At 41.8% G+C, this 20,149-nt stretch overlaps 1 protein-coding gene and 1 pseudogene across 1 annotated transcript in view; one reads left to right on the top strand and one right to left on the bottom strand.

The window, feature by feature from the left end:
* Window positions 1–12,715, bottom strand: part of GOLM1 (golgi membrane protein 1) — a 74,222-nt gene extending 61,507 nt beyond the window's left edge. Inside the window, exons 1-2 of the mRNA XM_006900872.1 lie at window positions 12,587–12,715; window positions 10,695–10,874 (exon numbers count right to left, since the gene is read on the bottom strand). Of these exons, the coding sequence (XP_006900934.1) occupies window positions 10,695–10,874; window positions 12,587–12,715 (309 nt within the window). The remainder of the gene's footprint in view (window positions 1–10,694; window positions 10,875–12,586) is intronic.
* A 395-nt stretch (window positions 12,716–13,110) lies between these two features.
* The window catches only part of LOC102863624, a 52,728-nt pseudogene continuing 45,689 nt past the window's right edge, over window positions 13,111–20,149 (top strand).

Genomic DNA, 20,149 nt, shown 5'->3' with positions numbered 1-20,149 from the left:
ATTGGCACAGGACAGAGCGGAGTTTAGGGCTGTTGTACATAGGGTCGCTATGAGTCGCAGGCGACTCGACGGCACATAACAACAACAACAACATAAATGGCATACTGTCGGTAGATACCATAAAGTTGGCTGTGACTCATAATGATCCCGTGTTCATCAGAACAAATCTCTGCACACTGCAGACCCTGTACCTTCCTCATAATCTCTTTTGTGTTTATACCCATTGTTGCTTGATAGCATATCTCAACTGGACATTTCAAATGTTCAATAGTGGCATGCAACTACAGACAGCACAGTTCTGGAGGAATAAGAACAAAGGGCAAAACAGAACTCTAGCAGTATGAAAGCAAAAATTAGTTTTACTCATTTATGACATTCTGTTAAGACTATACTTATTCATAATAGAACAAACACTGGCACAAATAAATTCTTTTATGCCTGCAGCTTGTTTGGGTCCCATATCAGAAAATCATACAAGCACAGTTAAGTGCTCTGTGACTCCCATTCTTCTCAGGGTTAGCCATAAGCACAAATAGACCTTCTAGTATTCTTCTGTACTATCAACCAGTACCCATCAGATATCAGCAGTGATATCCCTGGTGCCACAGCCTCTTCTAAATTCTGCTTGAACTTCTGGCAGTTCCCTACCTATGTACTGTTCTAGCTATTTTAAAATTATCTTTAGCAGCATTTCACTTGCATGTGATATTAATGATATTGTTTGATACTTTCCACATTCTGTTGGATAAACTTTCTTGGGAATAGTAAAAAATATGGACCTCTTCCAATCTGTTGGCCAGACAGCTGTCTTCCAAATTTCCTAGCATAGACTGGCAAGCACATCGAAGGCTGCGTCTGTTAATTGAAACAAGTCAATTGGTATCCTATCGATTCCTGGTTTTGTCAATGCCTTCAGTGCAGCTTCGATTTCTTCCTTTATTACCTTGGCTCTTATTCATATGGAACTTCCTAAAATTTTTTAGTGTCAGTCAATTCTTTTTTGGTTCAATGACTCTGTATTCTCTCCATTTTCTTCTGATGCTTCCTGACTTGTTCAACAGTGTCCATGGAATCCTTCAATACTGAAACTCAAGACTTAAATTTGTTTTTTACTTCTGTCAGCTTGAGAAATACTTATGAGTTCTTCCCCTTCTGTTCTCATATTCTAGCTCTCTGCACATTCCATTCTAATACTTTGCTTTGTCTTCTCAAGCTGCCTTTTGATAGTTCTGCTCAGCTCTTTTAGTAGAGCATTTTTTTCCCTTTGTTTTGGCTTCTTGACACTCTAGTGCAATTTTCAGAGTCTCTTCTGACATTCACTTTGGTGTTTTCTTTCTCCTGTCTTTGTATTATACTCTCTTCATGCATGATATCCTTGATGTCATCCCACAACTCATCTTGTCTTCGACCACTGATGTTCAATGCTTCAAATCTATTCTTAAGACAACTTTCCTAATTCAGGTGGGATAGACTCAAGATCATATTTTGGTTCTTAAGGACTTCTTTTCGTTTTCTTCAACCCCAATTTGAACTTGCACATGAGTAATTTATGGTATGCCCTTGGCTTAGTTTTGGTTACAGATACTGAGCTTCTCCAATTATTCCTTCCACAGATGTCAATCTGAAACCTAGGTAGTCCATCAGGTGAGGTCAATATGTAAAGTCGTTGTTTGTGGTTTTGTTTTTAAAAACAAAAAAACAACACAATGCGATGAATAAATCATTGAACACATGAAATTAGATCATTCTATTTCCAGCCTCATTTCTTTCACCAAGTCCCTATTTCCCACTACTATTCCTTCTTCATTGTTTTCAACTTCTGCATTCCAGTTACCAATTATCATTAACACATCTTGATTGCATGTTTGGTCAACTTTAGACTTCAAGATTTGGTAAAAATTTTCAATTTCCTCTTCTTCGACTTTAGCTGTAGGAGCATATATTTGAATAATAGTCATATTAACAAGTCTTCCTTGTATGTGTATGGATGATATTCTATCACTCACAGCATTGTACTTCAGGATAAAACTTGAAGTTGCCTTTTTAACCATGAATGCAACACCATTCTTCCTGTTTTTCATTCCCAGCATAGTATATCACGTGATTGTCTGATTCAAAGTGGCCAGAGTTAGTCCCTCTCATTTCACTAATTCCTAGAATATAGATATTTGTGTATTCCACTTCATTTTTACATGACTTCTAATTTTCCAACATTCATGCTTCACGCATTCTATGTTCCTATTATTAAAGGATGTTTTCTGCTATTTTTCCTCATTTTGACTGACTTCCAATTTGAGCTGTACCTCTAATATTAACTACCCACATTCCTCTACTGTTCATAGGGTTTTCAGAGGCCTGCTGTTTAAGAGGTTGATGGCCAATTCTATTTCCTAATCTGTCTTAATCTGAGAGTGCTACTAAAACTTGTCCACCATGGGTGATCCTGTGGCATTTGACATGCCAGTGGCATAGCTTTCAGCATCACAGCAACCACAAGTTATCTCAATATATCAATCTGGTAGACTTGCCAATATGTAACAACAATAACTACAGAGAATTGATGCCTTTTTATTGTGATGTTGGGGAAGAATATGGAAAAAATAAATAAATAAATATTTTTTATAGGAAGTGCAGTTATGGTGCTCCTTAGAGGCAAAGATGGCAAAACTTCATCTCACAGACTTTGGACATGTTGTCAGGAGGGGCCTGTCCTTGGAAAAATCTATCATGCTGGGAAAAGTAGAGGGTCAGGATAAGAAAGGAAGACCCTCAACACGATGGACTGACACAATGATTGTAACAATGGAGCCAAATATGCTGGAGATCATGCAGACGGTACTACACAGGGCAAGGTTAAGATCTATTATTCACATCGTTGCTATAAGCCTTAATTGATTCAAAAGGTGCCTAAGAGTAATAACAGCGGGATTGTTGGATCAAATGGTATTGCTAATTCTAACTTTTTAAGGAAATGTCAAACTACTCTCTAGTGCCTTGGTAATTGTGCCATTTTACATTCCCATCAACAATATTTACTCATATCCTACATGAGCCCACCTCATTAGTATGTGACTATAGTTAATATTCTGACCGTGCTCTGGCTGCACTGTTTTGCCAAGGCATTCCAATGGTAACCTAGTGTATCCTAAATCTATTTAAAAGCAGCACAATTTGGTTTCAATGTGGGGGGTTAAAAGGGATTTATAAATAAAAATATAAGAATAAATATTGTTACTACTGCTACTATCGGTTTATTATTCAGCTATTCTAACCAAACGGTTGGCACTTTGAATTCACTTCAGCTGATTTTCTGGAGAAAGAAATAATAATATGCCCTATGTCACCAGAAGGGATGTGTCGTTGGACATTCATGCTTGGAAGGGTAGAGGGTCAGTGCAAAAGAGAAAGACCCTGGATGAGATGGAGTGGCATGGTAACTGTGGCAATGGGGTCAGATGTATCAGAGATTGAGAGGTTGGTTCAGGAGAGGGCAAGGTGCAGAGTCATGTGCATGTGGTTGATGTGAGTCATTTTTAACTTCACATAACATGTAACACATGACTGGCACGTAACTACAACATCATAGTGATTATAGCCTAGAAAATATTGCAGGTCACTCAGCATTATCCAAAACAACTGGATATGAGTACTACTACCTCGGCTGCTACTGCTATTACCATTACTGTTATATGGTTACTACCACCTTTACTACTACTACTATTTGCTATATGGTTACTACAAGCTCTGCTACTGCTATTACTATTACTGCTGTTCTTTCTACTCCTGCTGCTGCTTCTGCTGATGTTTCAGAAGTAGATCATGAAGTCTCTCTAGGTGGATTGGCACCAACCTTTGAGCGAGCAGCTAAGTGTGCATCAACTGTCTGTACCACCTAGGAGCACCTGCTATTATTATTATTATCACTGATGTTGCTTTCCACTAGTATTACTATGATTAATTGTAATAATTCAAGCATTCTTCTTTGAGGGAGCTCTGGTGGCCTCACAATAAGAAGCTATGCCACCAACCCAAAGGTATGTGGTTTGAATCCACCAGCTGCTCTGCAGGAGAAAAATGGGCAGTCTCTTCCTATGTGATTTACTACCTCTGAAAACCCAGTGAAGGTCATCTATGAACCAGTACATAACAGGAACAATGACTACTGGCAGAGTCCACAGAGTGCTACTAACCCAAAGGTTCTGGCAGTTCTGGCAGTTCAAATCCACTATCAGTTCCACAGGAGAAGAATGAACAATATCCTTCATTTCAGCCTTGGAAAATGCACCGGAGAGTCAGTTATGAGTTGGTTCCAATTAGACAGCAACAAGAGTTAAGTTGAGCCCATTTTTTCAAAATTTTACTGTATGTCCTAAACACTACAAGTAGTATCGTGTTGAATTCCCACAGCCATCTGTTAAGGACACTGTTATTGTTTCCATGTTAAAGCTCAGAAATAGCACAGATTTTAAATGACTGGCCTAGAAACCCCATAGCTGAGGAAAATTAGTACTTGATCCCATTTGGCCTGGTATAGAAGCCTCATAGCCTTCATGCTAACCAAAGTGCAGATCCTGATGGAAGTAAGATGTGATGATGGAAACCAATGTGTCCCAGAGCCACAACTGAAAAAGCATTTATCACATATTCTGAAAGTTACAGAGCCCTATAAAAAAAAGACACTCTCTTTTTAAGGCTGTGCCCCTCCAGGGCTCTTGTTTCAGAGCTCCCCTGGGTGAGGTCACATCACAGCTTCTCAGCCAGGACCACCCAGGTGTCCATTCAAGGCTTTCCATCAACGCTGGACTCCTAAATGTGTGTTACTTAGGTGAAATTGAAGTTTCAGGAAAAGAAAGAAGACTCTTTTTAAAAGGATATTTGCCTCTTCAAAAGTATATGTTATTTTGTTTGCTATGATGATTCATATATAGGCCATAAGTTTGTTTATTGTGCTGTACTAGCCCTCTTCCCCTAATTAAAAGAGGAGGCAGGAATTAGAGAGAGAAGGGCTGTGTTGTGCCCTGTTTTCCAACAAAGCTATAAAACTTTCTCTTTAGCAAAAGCATAAAGAACCGAAGTAAAACAGTCTCCCAGTTTCTGACTACAATATGCTGTCCTCTTCTCTTCCTCCAGGGAGACATTTTTAGGTCACAGAAAATCCTATTTCAGAAAAAGTTCACACCTGTAGTCTTAGTCTATAACAAATTATGCACAAAGAAACCAACATCTGTAGGGCTGTGGTGAGAACCTCTTCCTGAGTTTCTGTGAATTCTGTTCTAGAACGGTTCCATGCAGCACATTCTTTGAAGGATCTGCCCATGCAGCCTGGGAAACTCCAAAGGTTGTAGTCCATGTACCATGGCCTAGAGCCACCCAGCAGTAACCAGGCCAAGGAAGTGCTCCTCTGTACTCAGTCCTGCAACCTTGTTGTTCCTCACCCAAATCATGTGCCTACACTTCGAAACAACACACAAAACTATCCCGGAACTTGGAGGAGTATGAAGACAGACATTAGACATTCCACAAGTTTTAAAAATTCATGAAATGGTTAAATTTCATGTATTTGGTAGACTGAGACAGTTAAGAAAACAAAGATACTTAAAAGCAGTTGCACTTAAAAGCAGTACATAAACGCCCTACTTAAAAGCAGCATTTTAACTCACACTTACACCCCTAAACACACACTCACACAAACACCCTTTCACATATTACAAACACACTCACACTCTCTCAGGCTCACACACACTGATGTTCACACACACTCGGGCTCACACATACTCATTCTCATACACACTCATGTTCACTCTCATGCTCACACGCTCTTGCTCACGCACACTCTCATGCACACACAACCTCTAACATTTATACACATTCTCACATATATATTCTCACTTACATCCTTACTATTTCCTTTCACTACCTTTTAAAACATTTTTTAAATAAAAATGTAAAAAATCCAGTGGCTCAGAATAAAAAGCCAAGTCTTTCTACGACAAGTAAACAATATGCATATTAATGCAGGGAAGAGCTGTCAGACAGACAAAAGGAGCTGTGAGCTGGGGCCCCATCCCTCCACTCGCACCAAAGCAGCACTGTGGCATCAGGATGGTCCTTCTTGGCTTGTCCTGTCATCCTAGGCAACCCGTCTTAGCCCAGACCCTCCTGCCCACCCTAACTGACTCTCCTGGGTCCCTTAACTGAGTCCCCAACAAGTCTAGTTCCCACCATTGGTCTCCTGGTCCAATGAGGGATAATGGTGCCAGCAACATTTTCCGCACACATGCAAATCATGGATGGAGCCTCTACAAATCTTATTTCCTAAAACAAGCCTGGAAGCAGGAGCGGCATCCACTTCCACAATGGCTTGCCTCCGGAAACTCTATGTATGAACAGTGCTCAGGCCGTTCGTTCATAGTGCCGCTATGAGTCGTCTACGACCCGACGGCACCAAACAACAAGTCCATCTACTTCCTCCTGTACGTGGTTCTTCAGAATTCTGTCTGTGTACACACTATGAAAAAGTTTTGGTAGTACTATCTTCAGTTAAAGGAGATTACATGGGCTCCCTCTACAGATAAGCACAAATAGGGGAGCACATTATTACTAGATGCATTTAAAACTGAAACTGTTTCAAAAGAAGTTATCCACAAATTAAAAACAGTAACTATCACCTTTTTAAAAGGTATTCACCATCTATCTATCAGTGGGGCTTGCATCTTGCTTTAATGGTGAGCAGGTATCAGTAGCACTTTCAGGTTAAAACAAACAAGGAAGAAAGGGCTGGCAATCCATTTCCACAAATCAGCCAGTGAACTCCCTATCCATCACAATGGTCTCATCTGCAGCTGACCAGGGAGATAGCACAGGACCAAGCAGCATTTTGTTCTGCTCTGCACGACAATACCCTGAGTCAGGGGCTGATCAATAACAGCTAATAACAACAGTGTGCAAGAAAAGTCTGAGTTTCTGGGTAAATTAATCTTCTGGAAAAGTCCTGGCCATTAAGAAAAAAACAACTGGCGCCACCAATTCAATTTCAACACATGGCGACTCGTGTGTCTGGGGGAGCTGCACTCCACAGAGTTTCAATGGTAGGTTTTTTAGGAGATCACCAAGCCTTTCTTCCAGGTACCTCTCAGTAGATTTCAGCTGCCTTTCAGTTAACAGCTGAGAGAGACAGAGCCATTTTCTTTCCACCCAGACCCCACCAATTTATACAAAAACTCTATCTTCAAGACAATAGAGCTTAAAGGCACAGCTTCCCTCCAGACCATGGAGAGAGGGATATGCAACAAAGCCAAATCCTTCTGGATTATGAACAGCCAAGAGTTTGCAACATGTCAAAGGATATTCAAACTCAAGCTCATTGCTATCAATCTGGCACTGATATATATAGCTGACCTACCAGCAGGCTTTTTTTCAAAAGATGTTAGTCACCCACACACTGATATAACAAACAAGCCATCCATTCTTAAGTGTGTTGTGATGAGTCAGGTTTGTGTGACATTTCTAGCCATGGACCTATAAGTTCCACCAGATGACTGCCTGAGACTATATGAGCAGGATGCATAGAGGCTTAGGGGACTGGAGAGTCTGCTCATGCAAATGAGGTGCAGAGAACTTTTAAAGGAAACTGGCTAACTTGTGGGTTTGCTGTGTGTGGAGAGAGTACACCTTAAATGTTGCTATGCAACATTAACCTTCTTCCCTGAGAAAAGTTTTAAAGAGTTACAACACTGAAGACAAAGTCTGTAGCTAGATCACTCCCTAAATGTAGTTGCCAAGAAACTAAATGCAGTTGTAGAAACAAGAATATTTCTAGTACATTACTTAAATTTAGGTTCTTCCTCCTGTCTAACAAGAATAGCAAAACAGGAGTCCATGCTTTCTACACAAGCAAAAGAAGAAATGTATTAGGAAAAACACTTTACAAGTGACAAAGAACTGCTAGCCCATCACACCTTGAATAAAAGACAAGAAGGTCCTTTTCAAGAGTCTGGAGGTGGGAAAGGATGTCATGTTTATTCTTATTGTTATTGTTGTTATTGGGTGCCTTCATTTGACCATGACTCATAGCGACCCTCTAAACACCAGATCTGGACCTTGCCCTACCCTGCACCATCCTTACAAACTCTGATATGCTCCAGCCCACTGTTAAGACTCACAGTGTCAACTCCTCTTTTTGAGGGTACTACTCTCTTTCTCTGACCCTCCCTTTCCCAGCATGATGTCCTTTTCCAAGGACTGGCCCTTTCTAATAACATGCCCAAAGTACCTGACATGAAGTTTCACCACTTTTACCTTCAAGGAACACCCTGGTTGTACTTTCTCCAAGACAGATTTGTTCTTTTTCTAGTCCATGAGATATTTTTCAACACAACCCAAAGGTATTGGTCTTCTATTATCCTTATACATTGTCCAACTTTCAGATGTGTAACAAGTAACTGAAAAGACCATAGCTTGGATCAGGTGTACCTTGGTCTTTAAACTTGCATCATTTCTCTTAAGTATTTTGGAGAGGTCTGTAACAGCATTTTCCCAATGCAACACAATTTAAGAGTTAACCTATTAAAACAAAAAAACCTTCCTGTCTTGTTTATTCATGAAAGGAGGAGGTGATTATCTGAGATTGGCCATATGGAAGTGATCAGAGTAATTACATGCAATAGTTTTTCCAGGGTGGCTGCCATCAGAAGTTTGCCCCCCCACCCCTCGCCTTCAGAAGAGTTTATTTAAATAGTTTCAGTTGAGCCCCATTCTCCGAGGGGTATAATTATTGCCCTGGAGTGGGATTTTGAGTCAGGTCTTCATGGAATGTATAGAATGTAATCAGGTGTCTCGTTGGAAGCATGCAGATGGTCGTGACAGCTGTGTGTATGCCTGATTCCTGGGTGTGGCTTTAAAGTTGGCCATCTCCAACTGAAGCATTTGGTCATCACAAAACAAACAAGTCTTTTCAAGAAGGCTGCTCTCTAGAAGGTCATACAGGAGTCACTCACATGACACTTGAAATGTCTCATCAAAGTTAAAGATTCTTAGGAGGGAACACTTCACACTGGAGGCACTTAGTGTTCTTGGGTATTGTAATGTCTGCTTCAACTGAATGTTAGTGTTCCACATCTGAACTGTCTCAAGGAAATTAATTCAGCACATTATGCAGAAGGAAAGGAGACAAGAAAAGAAGAAATTATGAGATTCAGAGCAAGGCTAGCACTAACCCAGGTAAAGTTTAAAACAGAATTTTCCTTCTTATCACTTGAAAAGGTAGTCCTGGAAACAAGGTCAGAAGGTGCTATCAGTAATAGAAGGTAGTGACACTGAACTGTAGATTGCAGGGGGAGGGAGACTACAACAAAGGATCTCAACCTGACAAGGCAGCTTTCCTCAAAATGATCCCATAAGACAAAAATGAAACTTCTACTTTATAAACTACTTTTAATTGTTTTCTTGCCTGCAGCAAGACAGCAGTAGTAAGGGAAACAGCAGAAACCAGGAGGCAGGGAGAGGGCACTGAAACATTTTCTGAGCAGAGCCTACCAGCAGCTAAGAGAAAGCTACTGTTTTTCCAAGCTGGTCCCCATTCCAACTGGTAATCTTTTACTTTCCTGATAAACTCCATAATTATAAGCTTGGCTTATTGGTTCTGTTAAATATTATAGCAAATTACCAAATCCAAAGATGGAGGAAGAATATTGAGTCAGGGGACTAGATTCATCACAGAAGATGGAATGGTACAGCAGCTGGAAGAAATTATATGTATCAAACATTAGTCTCTGCCTCACAGGCACTAGCTTTGTATTGATTCTTATAAAAGAAATTATTTATGTACTGACAGAAGCAAAGAAAATTATATAAAGCTTATTGATAATGTTATTGTTAGATGCCATTGGGTCAAGTAAGAACAGATCTGAACCCTGTCCTATCCTGTGCTATCTTCATCATTTCTGAAACACTCAAGCCCATTGCTGCAGTAATTTTGTCAATCCACCTGGCTGAGAGTCTTCCTCTTTCACTATCCCTCTATATTTCCAAGCTGTCTTCTTTCCATCATTTCCTTCTCTAAAGAATAGCCTCTCCTAGCAATATGTTCAAAGTATGTAAGATAAAGCTTTATCATCTTTGCCTCCAAGGAGCACTGTGGATGCACCTTCTCCAAGACATATCTGTTTGGTTTTTTTGGCAGTCCACAAGATATTCAGTACTCTTCTCCAACACCCCTTTTTAACTTATACAAAATCTGCTTTTGCCTAGTAGTCTGGTGATTTTGGGGTGTTTGTTGGTTTGTTTTTTTTAAAAAAACCCAATGCCCTTGACCCCCTTCTTTCTTTGTTAGGGCTTCTGCACCCACACCCTTGAGAAATATCAGAGGACACAAGCAGTTTGCACAGACCTAATCTGAATACATATTTCGTGTATACCTGTAGAAAGTAACAGAGAAAGTAAAAAAGAGGAAGATTTTCGATGCCATTTCAGTTCTTTTGCATTTCTCCTACTCAGACCTTTGAGAAAGGTTTCCCAACAAGCCGACCAAAGGATTTCAGGTTAATGGGGGCAAGGGAGGGGGCTGTTGCAGACCAAGAGCCGGTGCCACAGAATTGCACAAGTATGCACAGCCATTTACCATCCCATCAAGAAGAACGCAACAGCTCACAAAGTACACCTGGGAACACAGGTATGAGGAGGGCAGGCAGCCTCACCTTTTCATCCTGATAGAACTTGTTGACACTCTCCAGCTGGAAGCTGTGGCTCAACTGGATCTTGTCAAGCTGCTCTTTTTGCTTCTCTAATTCTCCCTGAAACTCATTCTTTTTCAGCTCCACAGCGCCCCTCTCTGCAGCTGCCCTGCGGACCCTGCCTTCCAATTCCATGATGCGTGTCTGCAAAAAGAAAAAGTGTTAAATGCAAACGCCAGCCATTGCTGCAAACCAACCCACCAGAGTCGGCAGCAGACACTGAGGCCTACATCAGTGCCAGCCTCCCACCCCTGCAAAGGTTCCAAAGGCTCATGTGTTCAAAGGAACTGTGAGAGCTAGAACAGGAGTTTCTAGAGAAACAATGGCATAAATTAAGGTATTCACACCTCCAAGCTTCAGAACGCCACCCACCTTTATGCCCCAATGGGTTTCAATGAAGCAAGTACATAAAAGACCCTGGATATAACCTGGAACAATGGGTGCTGAGATATTTATTTCCTTTCCTCTGATACCACAGCACCTGACAACTCTATCAAATAGGACTTTTGAAGACTGGTTTTGTTTCTCCAGCTCACCCTCATCTGCCTGAGAACAGAGGTCTAGTAGAATCTGACACACAAGGTCGATAACCCAGGGAAACAAACTGAGTCTGGGACAGGACATGGGAAAGCTCAGGTGAAATGGAGCTTCATGGTTAAAGGTCCAAGCTCTGCCATCAGCAAGAGTTGTTTGGAACCCCAGCTCCAGTAGTACTGGCCTCTTTGTGCCTCGCTCTGCCCACCTGTGAAAGTGGGACACATAAGTCACAAGCTCTTAGGGTGTGACTTAGAGATAAAGAACATGGTGTCCACATAGTGTTCAGCACAGTGCATGAGCCCTGATGGTGAGCTTTAAGTGGGAAAGCTAATACTTTCATCATTGTTGAATGGTAATGCTGAAGACTGATACTGTAAAATATAAATTCCTTAGACTTATTATCCAAGACTGCTCTTTAATATGTAATGTGGACTACAGTTCATGGTCTACATATTTAAGCATATTATCTTTCCAAAACTAGCTCAAACATGTTGACTGAAACCTGTTAACTCACAGGAAGCAACAAGGAGGGTGTTCCAGCAGCAATCTCAAAAGTCGTAAGTGTTTGATAAAAAGGGTTCCCTCTCATCTAAGGGCAGAGATGAGGGACAGGGTGGCATTGAGGATATGGAAAGTCAGACCTAGAGCTAGAGTCGTAGCATGGGGGTTCGTGTGCTCATGTGATGTGCATGTGTGTGTATTGAAACTTTGGTGACTATAAGTAATAAACCACTTGACTCTCATTGTCTGGAAACCTTAAATGACATCTGGATAGATACAACAAAAAGGCAGAAATACTAAGGTACCCTGGACGGCATCTTGGAACATATGAACACAAGGTAAAACTAGTGAACACATCTATCTTGGAAGACGTACAGGCAGACTGGTCCTCAGAAACAAAGATGGAGAAATGACATCTCTCATATTTTGGGCACTACGTGTCACTGGAGGAGGGCATTGCATTTGGTGTGTTTGGTCAGTAGAGAACAGGAGGATCCTCAATCAGCAGGCTGACACAGCAGAAGGTGTGAGGATGGTGAGGGTAGTGTTTCCTTCTGGTGGACAAATGGTTTCCTTGAGTCAACTGACTCAATAGCACCTAATAGTAAGGTAAAAATTATGAAAAGCTGAAAAAATGAAGGGCTTTTATTAATAATGCATAATCACTGGTATATTTTGTGTGATAAATGCACCATACTAGTAAAGAATGTAAATAAAAGGGGGTTTGGGTGTGGAGTATACTGCAACTGTGCTATCTTTGAAATTTATTTGTAAATCCAAAACTATTCTAAAAGGAAAATTTTTAAAAAGACAGACACCTGCAGTTCCACGCTCCGGGAGCTGGCAATCCAGTAGTTGAAGCCAAGGACTATGACACAGGCCACCAGAGCGGCCAGTAGGAGCGGGGGCGACTTCATGCTCCGACGCCCATTACCCAGTCCCATCATCTCAAGGCTAGAGTAGAGTGCCTGCCAAGTGAAGAGAAACAACTGCACTCAGTTCCATTGTCATCAGCCAAGAAGTAGGCTACATCCATCCCCAGGCCCCAGGGTGCTATTGAGCCTGGAAACAGAAGCAAGGGGAGTTGTTCCTCAGAATGCACACTGTCAGTGGAGGGCATGGACAACCCACCCACGATTCTAAGTCCCAGAGCAGTGGGGTCCACTCCCAGGGATGGCTTCCTGAGGACTGTCCTCAGAATCCACCACTCAGAGCTCAAGCTCTGCAAGCAGCACTCTCTCTCCTTCAGTTTCCTCATCTATAAATGCAGGATATTATAGTACCTGCTCCTCCAGGGTAGTGTGAGAATTAAATCAACAATAGAAGCAACCAAGCAGGGGCAATGGTGGTAAAGGAGCAGGATTTTTGCTTTCTGTGGAGGAGACCTTCCCACCGATGCACATATGTGGCCACCTGTCAGGGAAGATGTGTGGTGCTAGCCAGATTTCAGAAGCTCTTTCAGACTAAAAGAGGCCTGAGAGAACGGCCCAGAAATCTACTTCCAAAACACTTGCCAGTGAGAATCCTATGGATCCCAACAGTTTTATCCACACTCATTACAGAGAAGGCACAGGCATAGGTAAGCAGAGTGTTGTCCCCTTGTTTATGGGGCTACATCAGTGACAGTCAACAAGATACAAATAGCAAATATTAAGTGCTCACACATTTCACTAAAAAAGCAGACATTTCTAAGCTGTCATTACTGCAAGTACCATCCTTCATCATCCGAGGGGTGTGGAACCTGATGCCCAAAGTCAGACCATGAGATAGGTTTACGGCTCCGGGCCCTGCTGGGGCCCAGGAAATTGGGAACCTGGAATCTGGGACTCTGAGGCATGACCTGTGAGAGGGCACATCCAACATGTCATATGAAGAGCTGTTGGAATTGCAGAACAAAGTGGGGACCAAGAAGTATAAACAATCGGTGGTCGGAAACAGCATTAGAAAGCAAGATTCTAGACCACTTGCCCAAAATCAATATGATGCAGATAAGCACAAGCCTCTGGAAATGTCAGCAAAAGTTCAGGTGCCATTTTTACATCAGGTTGTCCCCATCAGTAAAAAGGTGACCAGGGAGAGAGAGAGAGAGACACACACACACACACACACACACACACACACACGCTTTGATGAGGTATTTGAAAAACATACCAATTCCTGAATGATATCTGAGCCAAAGAAAGATTGTGAAAAAGCAATTGAAGAAGCACTAGAAACTGCAGCTGCTACTTCAGGGAATAAAGCAGCTAGAACCTGCACAGCAGGTGCTGTGACTCGCCCTGAAGCAGGAGCATTGTCAGGCCCAGCAGGGCCATCGCTGTACTTCCTGAAGAAGTCCGAGCAGTGTGAGTTGGCCCTAGCCAAGAAGTTCAAGGAGCTGAAACACAGCAAGAAGCTAGAGAGTTTCTTAAGTCAACGAGGTGACCACATGCAGGCAAGGACAGAAAACATCTCCCCTTCAGCAAAGGGTAATAAGAAACTGTCTTCAGCTCTGCCCAGTGAGACATGGATTTGTGGGGACAACCTTGAGCTTGGCCTGTTTTCCTGGCTAAGGCCAGATCACAGCTGGACTTGAACCAGGTTGGCTCAGGAAGACTAGAAGATTCTCAGCCTGGTCCAAAGCCTGGCAGGAAGAGCAGCTCAGGTTCCTAATGTGTCACCTGGCCTCTGCTTGGATCTTGTTCATCATGTCCTCATGTCCTTCTTCCACCCTTGCTGTAAGCTGATAACTCTGTAGGAAAGAAAGAGGGTAAACAGTGAAGGCCACCAAGTCTGTTGATAGCTCCTTGGGCTGGGATTTTATGCAGGAATCATTTATAAACATTTTTGTCACTCAAAAAAAAAAAAATAGCAGACATTTATCATTTTTACTTGTTCATCTGATGCCCAACATGTGAAAGTTTTTACTTCTTAACAGAATTACTACGGACACTTCCAATTAAAGCATTCCTGAGGGGAGTTCTAGGTAAAGAGTTGTATTGCCAACCTAGAGGCAGGCAGTTCAAATCCACCAGTGGCTCCTCAGAAGAAAGATGGAAAGATCTCCTCCCAAGATATGGCTTCTGAAAACCCACTGGAGGGTCAGCTACGAGTGGATTCTGACTCCATGGCTATGAGTTAGAGAAAGCTGAAGAAGGTTGCCCAACCTGAGGATGAATGTAAATTCTGCTAACAAATTCTATAAATCATATCCAGGGTGCATTCATAAACAAAGCAGTGAAGCAGAGCAGCTCTCCTCTCACTCCACTCAATGGGGAAGACACAAGCGAAGCACTCCAAACTGGGGCCTGAGACAGAAAAGAGGCATTCGCTGTGTGCCAACCAAGATAGCCACTTGCTTTGAGCACTCACTTCCCTCACTTTTCTACAAAAGCAGTGTAGTCAGCCTCACATCCTCTAGAGAGCTGAGGCAAAACAATTCTTTCCAAGGGCTACAGAGTGCAATCTAACTTTTAAAGAGAAGCAAAGATTTATCTCAGAAGGGAAAAAAAAAGCATAGTTGGCATCAAGTCTATTCCCAAGCATGCCGGAGCAGGGCTGAGCTCAGAGGGCTTACAAGAGCTGATTTTCAGGAACAGATTGTCGGGCGTTTTTTCCAAGCTGCCTTTCGTGGATTCCAACCTCGAACCCTTCAGTTAGCAGCCAATCCTGAGGTGTCAATCATACCTGTATGCTTCAACCCAAAACCACTTCAGGATTAGTCACAAGAACAAGGAAAGTATGACTTTTCCAAATGACTTTGCTGAGGCAAATGAAACAGCTCCTTGTCACAGTGAGGGCCAGCACTGCAAGAAATAGTCTTCAGATAGCCACTTTCATTCTGGCTGTGAGGTCCAGAGGGAGCAGCATCAGGACAGGGAAACTATTTTCTTGGGACTGGCCTTCAAGATCAAGTTCTTGAGAATGTTCAACACAGTAGGTACAGAGCTGATTTTGATCTTGTGGTATTTCTAAATTTGTGTTTAGTGCAGTATACACCTTCTTTCTTAATAGTTACATACTAGCTACTACATGAACCTTCAGGGGAGAAATGAGCAATGTTTCTGAATTATCTAAAATTAACCACCACAAGAACCACTTTGTATGAGGCTGATGGCTTCATCTAATGTTGCTGTACTGGGGCCTCCTTTATCTACTTCTGGACTCCAGGATAAAAGAAGAAAATGTCTCTAACTTTTTGTAACAGCAAACTCTGTACAATGCAAAGAAGAGTAAAACTCAGAAACATTAAACTTCTGAAAGATCCTAACACTAACTACCATTTAATTGGTTCTGACTCATAGCAGGTCTCCAGGGTTGTAAATCATAATGGGAGAAGACTGCCCATCTTTCTCCTAAGAAGCAGATGGTATATTTGAACTACTAAATGCCTGGCCTTTTGGTTACCACTGCAATATCACCAGAGTGCCTATGTTGATTTTACATATCTACTGAAAAGTGGGCCTCTGATATCTCATCATAGCTGATCTTAATCACAGTCTATTAAAATGCCAACTATTTCCACAACACTGACTACACGGAAATTCAGGATTATTTAAAGTTCTGATGATTTTTTTTTTAAAAAGCCAACTATTATAATATTTAAAAAAATATGAAAGTACTAAACAAAATTGGGGACAGGGGAAAGTACAGTAAGGTATAAAAGAGTCCATCTTCCAACTCCCAAAACAAAGTATGGGATGTGTCCGTACTGTAAGTTCACTTGGACAGCTTCCCAACAGCATCCGAGCACATACATTCCTTGTCCTGTAGGGTTTCCATTCTAAAATCAGCTTTCCTTTTGCTTATTATTTTTCCCTCATGGCTTTAAGTGACTCCCTACCCCCAACTCTTGCAGCACTGGCCTGTGGAGTAAGGAAGGACGCAGGTAGTCAGGCAGAGGACATGGTACTGGGTCCTGCTCTCAATTTTAGCAGCCCTAGCCCATAGGTATGAAAGGATACAACCAGGTGAGGTAAGGGATGTGGCACTGGGCCCTGGGCCCAACTCTAGCAGTTCTGGCCCATGGGTAAGGAAGGACACAAGCAGGCGAGGCAGGGATGTGGGGCTGGTCTCTGTTCTTTGGCAGGAGGCAGGTGGGTGATGAGGTAAAACATTCGGGTGGCTCTTATTACTCAGGAGGGAAAACAGGAAGCAGCTAAATGTACCCTTCTCCCTCCCTCCCTCCCTCCCTCTCTCCCTCCCTCCCTCCCTCTGCTGCTCTCTCAAGTTCAGTTGGAAACATGGAATTCATACAACACTCAAATTACATGCCCATGTGAATGTCGCAGGCATTAAGCAATATATGCCTGTATATAAAATATATGTATGTAAATAAAAAGCCTCTTACGCTTAGAGAATAGAATTTTATTGTCAACCCGAAGGCAGGTAGTTCCAATTTACCAGTGGCTCCTCAGGATGGGCAATCTCCTCTCATGAAATTGACAGCATCTAAATACCTGCTAGAGGTATTCTGATGTACCTGAATACCTGCTGTTCTTGATAGCTAGACAGCACATAACAACCACTGTAATTATATTCTCCAATGTGTTTCCCTTCTCCTGCTTCTGTCAACCTTCAGTAACTATCAGACTCATTTAGGTTTTGATCAAAGTAACAATGTTTAGACCCTATCCCTAAGTTTTTTAAGTGTTTCTAAGTTTCAGGGTAGGAACAAAGAATTTTTTGCCTAGAGAGCTCTGTTGGTGTTGTTCCCAGGGCCTTGCATACCAAAGGTGGTACTCCTCTGGAAGTTCAAATCCACCAGCTACTCCATGACAGAAAGATGGGAAGTCTCTTTTAGTATGATTTACAGCCTCAGAAACCCATTGGTGGGTCCTCAGTGAGTCTATTCCAACTCCATGGAAATGAGTATGTGATCTCAGGTAAAACCACTGTTCTGGATTTTCTAGACATGTTACTTGGGTTTTGATACACATACAAAATAATAAATAAATATTTTCACTAAACAAGATCACAGCATTCACTGTTCTGCAATAAATCTCTTAGTCACATATGTTGCTGCCCCTCTCCCAGCAACTGAATCATGCTTTCTGTGGACTATGTCCCAGGGAGGTTGGTGCCAGCTTCTCCAGGCTTATTTCCAATAAGGGTGCCACAAATAGCTTGCACACCCATGTCTCTATTTTGAAAGCTTTCACTGAACTTCACAATCCCTTCTCCACAATTCTGAGGTTCAGAATCTCCACAATTCTGAAATCTAGAATGTTCTACAAACTCCAAAATATGCTGAGTTTCTCAATATTCCAGTAACTCATCCATCAACAAAAAACTGACCTGATCTCAGACCAAGGCCTACTGTGAACCTAAAGCTTTTCCAATCTTCTCTGAGTGTGAATATTTTTATTTGACTGCAGAAAAGTTTGATTACAAGGTGCTGTCCCTAAAGCCCTGGGGATGTCACACATCAGTAAATGTATCATATTATCTTCTGAACTCTGAAGGAAAAAAATCATTAGAATTCCATGACATATTAGCCCTTCAAAGCTTTGAGGAAGGAGAGTGTGCCAGCAGGGAGTTAATTACACATATGGCATATTTAATCCAGTTGAAACATAGGAACTTGGGTAATCTTCCTATCAGCTGTGGAGAAGGCATCACCATCTCACCTTGCAGGTGAGGAAATAAATCATACAGCATAACTGTGGGCTATGACGGATCAGAGAGAATAAAGGGAACATGGAGAAGACCATCCAAGGAAGAAGCTGGGAAATGGAACTAGAGACAGCCAGTGCCACAGCTCTGGGTGCACTCCCACACCCACTCCTCAGTTTCATGCCTGGTACCAGAAATAACCCTCGACTTGAGGGAAGTACAGGACTACCATGATCTTATGGCCCTGAAGAACATGGGCAATCGTTTACCATGAAAGCAGGATCTGGCGCCCATCACTAGTCAGAAAAAGGGTACTAAATGGAAAAGAAAACAAGTTAATGGAAGACCACATAAATACCAGTACTCAGCCCTAGACGCTTGTTCCTTCTCTCTTAAGAGAGGGACCCCCTTGTTGAATGCTGAATGTACTGCACTTGCCTATTTGTCTTTCTTCTTTCACTGATAAACCTAATACTAATCACTTCTGTGAGTGTCTATCATGGCAATCTGATACAGAAAGAACCTGTAGTCCTCTCCAATGCCTTTGATCCTGGCACCTTCTACACCATTACCAGAATTGACCTAAAAGACTGTACTTCCATTGAATTGCTGATACAACTGATGATAGAGTAGTGAAAATCTGATACCTTCTAATACTTTATGTAGTACCAGGAAACTGCCTTATTTTCTTTAAAGAAATGCTATAACCTAGTAACTAATGTTTCTTTTTATAACTGTTTAAAAGGGGGGAAAAATCCACTTTCCTTTCTTTCTTTTCCTCTTAAGCCTAGCAACTGACTTTCTTACCAAACAAAAGGTCCCGTCAAAGTGGTTTACCCATTCACTCAGAAAAAAAAAAAAACACCTCATTAATTGGAGCTTTCCCTTGTTCAGCTAGCAATCTGTAGCTGAGAAGTATGCAATTTCCTTAAAATGGACACCCTGCACCTGCAAATCACTTCATTTTGGGTCATAAAACATTGGATGCTATCTTGGGTCTTTGATTAGGCTGAATCTACTTGCTTTGAATTATCATCAGGCCCAGAGAGTTGGGTAAGGGAAGATACTGTGAGAATTCTCACTCATTGTCCATGCTCCCCTTAAAAAAAGGCCTAACAAAAGGAGAAGGCAGATTCAGGAAGCCAATACCCTCTGTTCTCCATATGCGTGTATATAAATCAAGGTTACCTCAGCTTCTTCCACTCCAATCTGTGTCTCTTATGTCATATGCACAGAGAATACCTAGATTCAGTGCCAGGTGGAAGACAAAAGAAAAATAAAAATCCCCTAGTTTAGTCATGCTCAAAAATAATCCTGCTGTGTGGACTGAGACTTTGTTAGAGTTTTCCATGAAGAGGTAAAGTGAAGAAACAAACTAAAAGTGAAAGCAAAGATAGTATCGTTGGAAAACTACTTTCCAAAGACCGAATAGGCCATTTCCCCCTCAAGTGGGGAGGTAAGGCAAAAGAAAGGAGGGGGGAAAAAGTAATTTCTGCATGTTAGGGAGTTCTGGTGGCCTAGTAGTAAGAAGCTTCATTGCCAACCTAAAGGCACTTAGTTCAAATCCACCAGCTGCTCCGCAGAACAATTCCCATGTTTCCTATCTCTGAAAACCTTTGGAGGGTAAGCTATGGGTCAGTTACATAACAACAAAGATGGGAAATAACAAGAAGTAAGTGGGCAGTTCTCTCCCAGATTCATTCTATGAAGCAAACATATCTTTGATACCAAAGCCAGGAAAAGACACCACCAAAATAGAAAACTATAGGCCAATATCTCTCATGAAT

The sequence above is a fragment of the Elephantulus edwardii genome, unplaced genomic scaffold (assembly GCF_000299155.1).
Source record: "Elephantulus edwardii isolate Elephantulus edwardi_28Jun2011 unplaced genomic scaffold, EleEdw1.0 scaffold00298, whole genome shotgun sequence".
Taxonomy (NCBI): domain Eukaryota; kingdom Metazoa; phylum Chordata; class Mammalia; order Macroscelidea; family Macroscelididae; genus Elephantulus; species Elephantulus edwardii.
The sequence above is the reverse complement of the archived record's forward strand: the minus strand, read 5'-3'. Positions and strand labels throughout refer to the sequence as shown.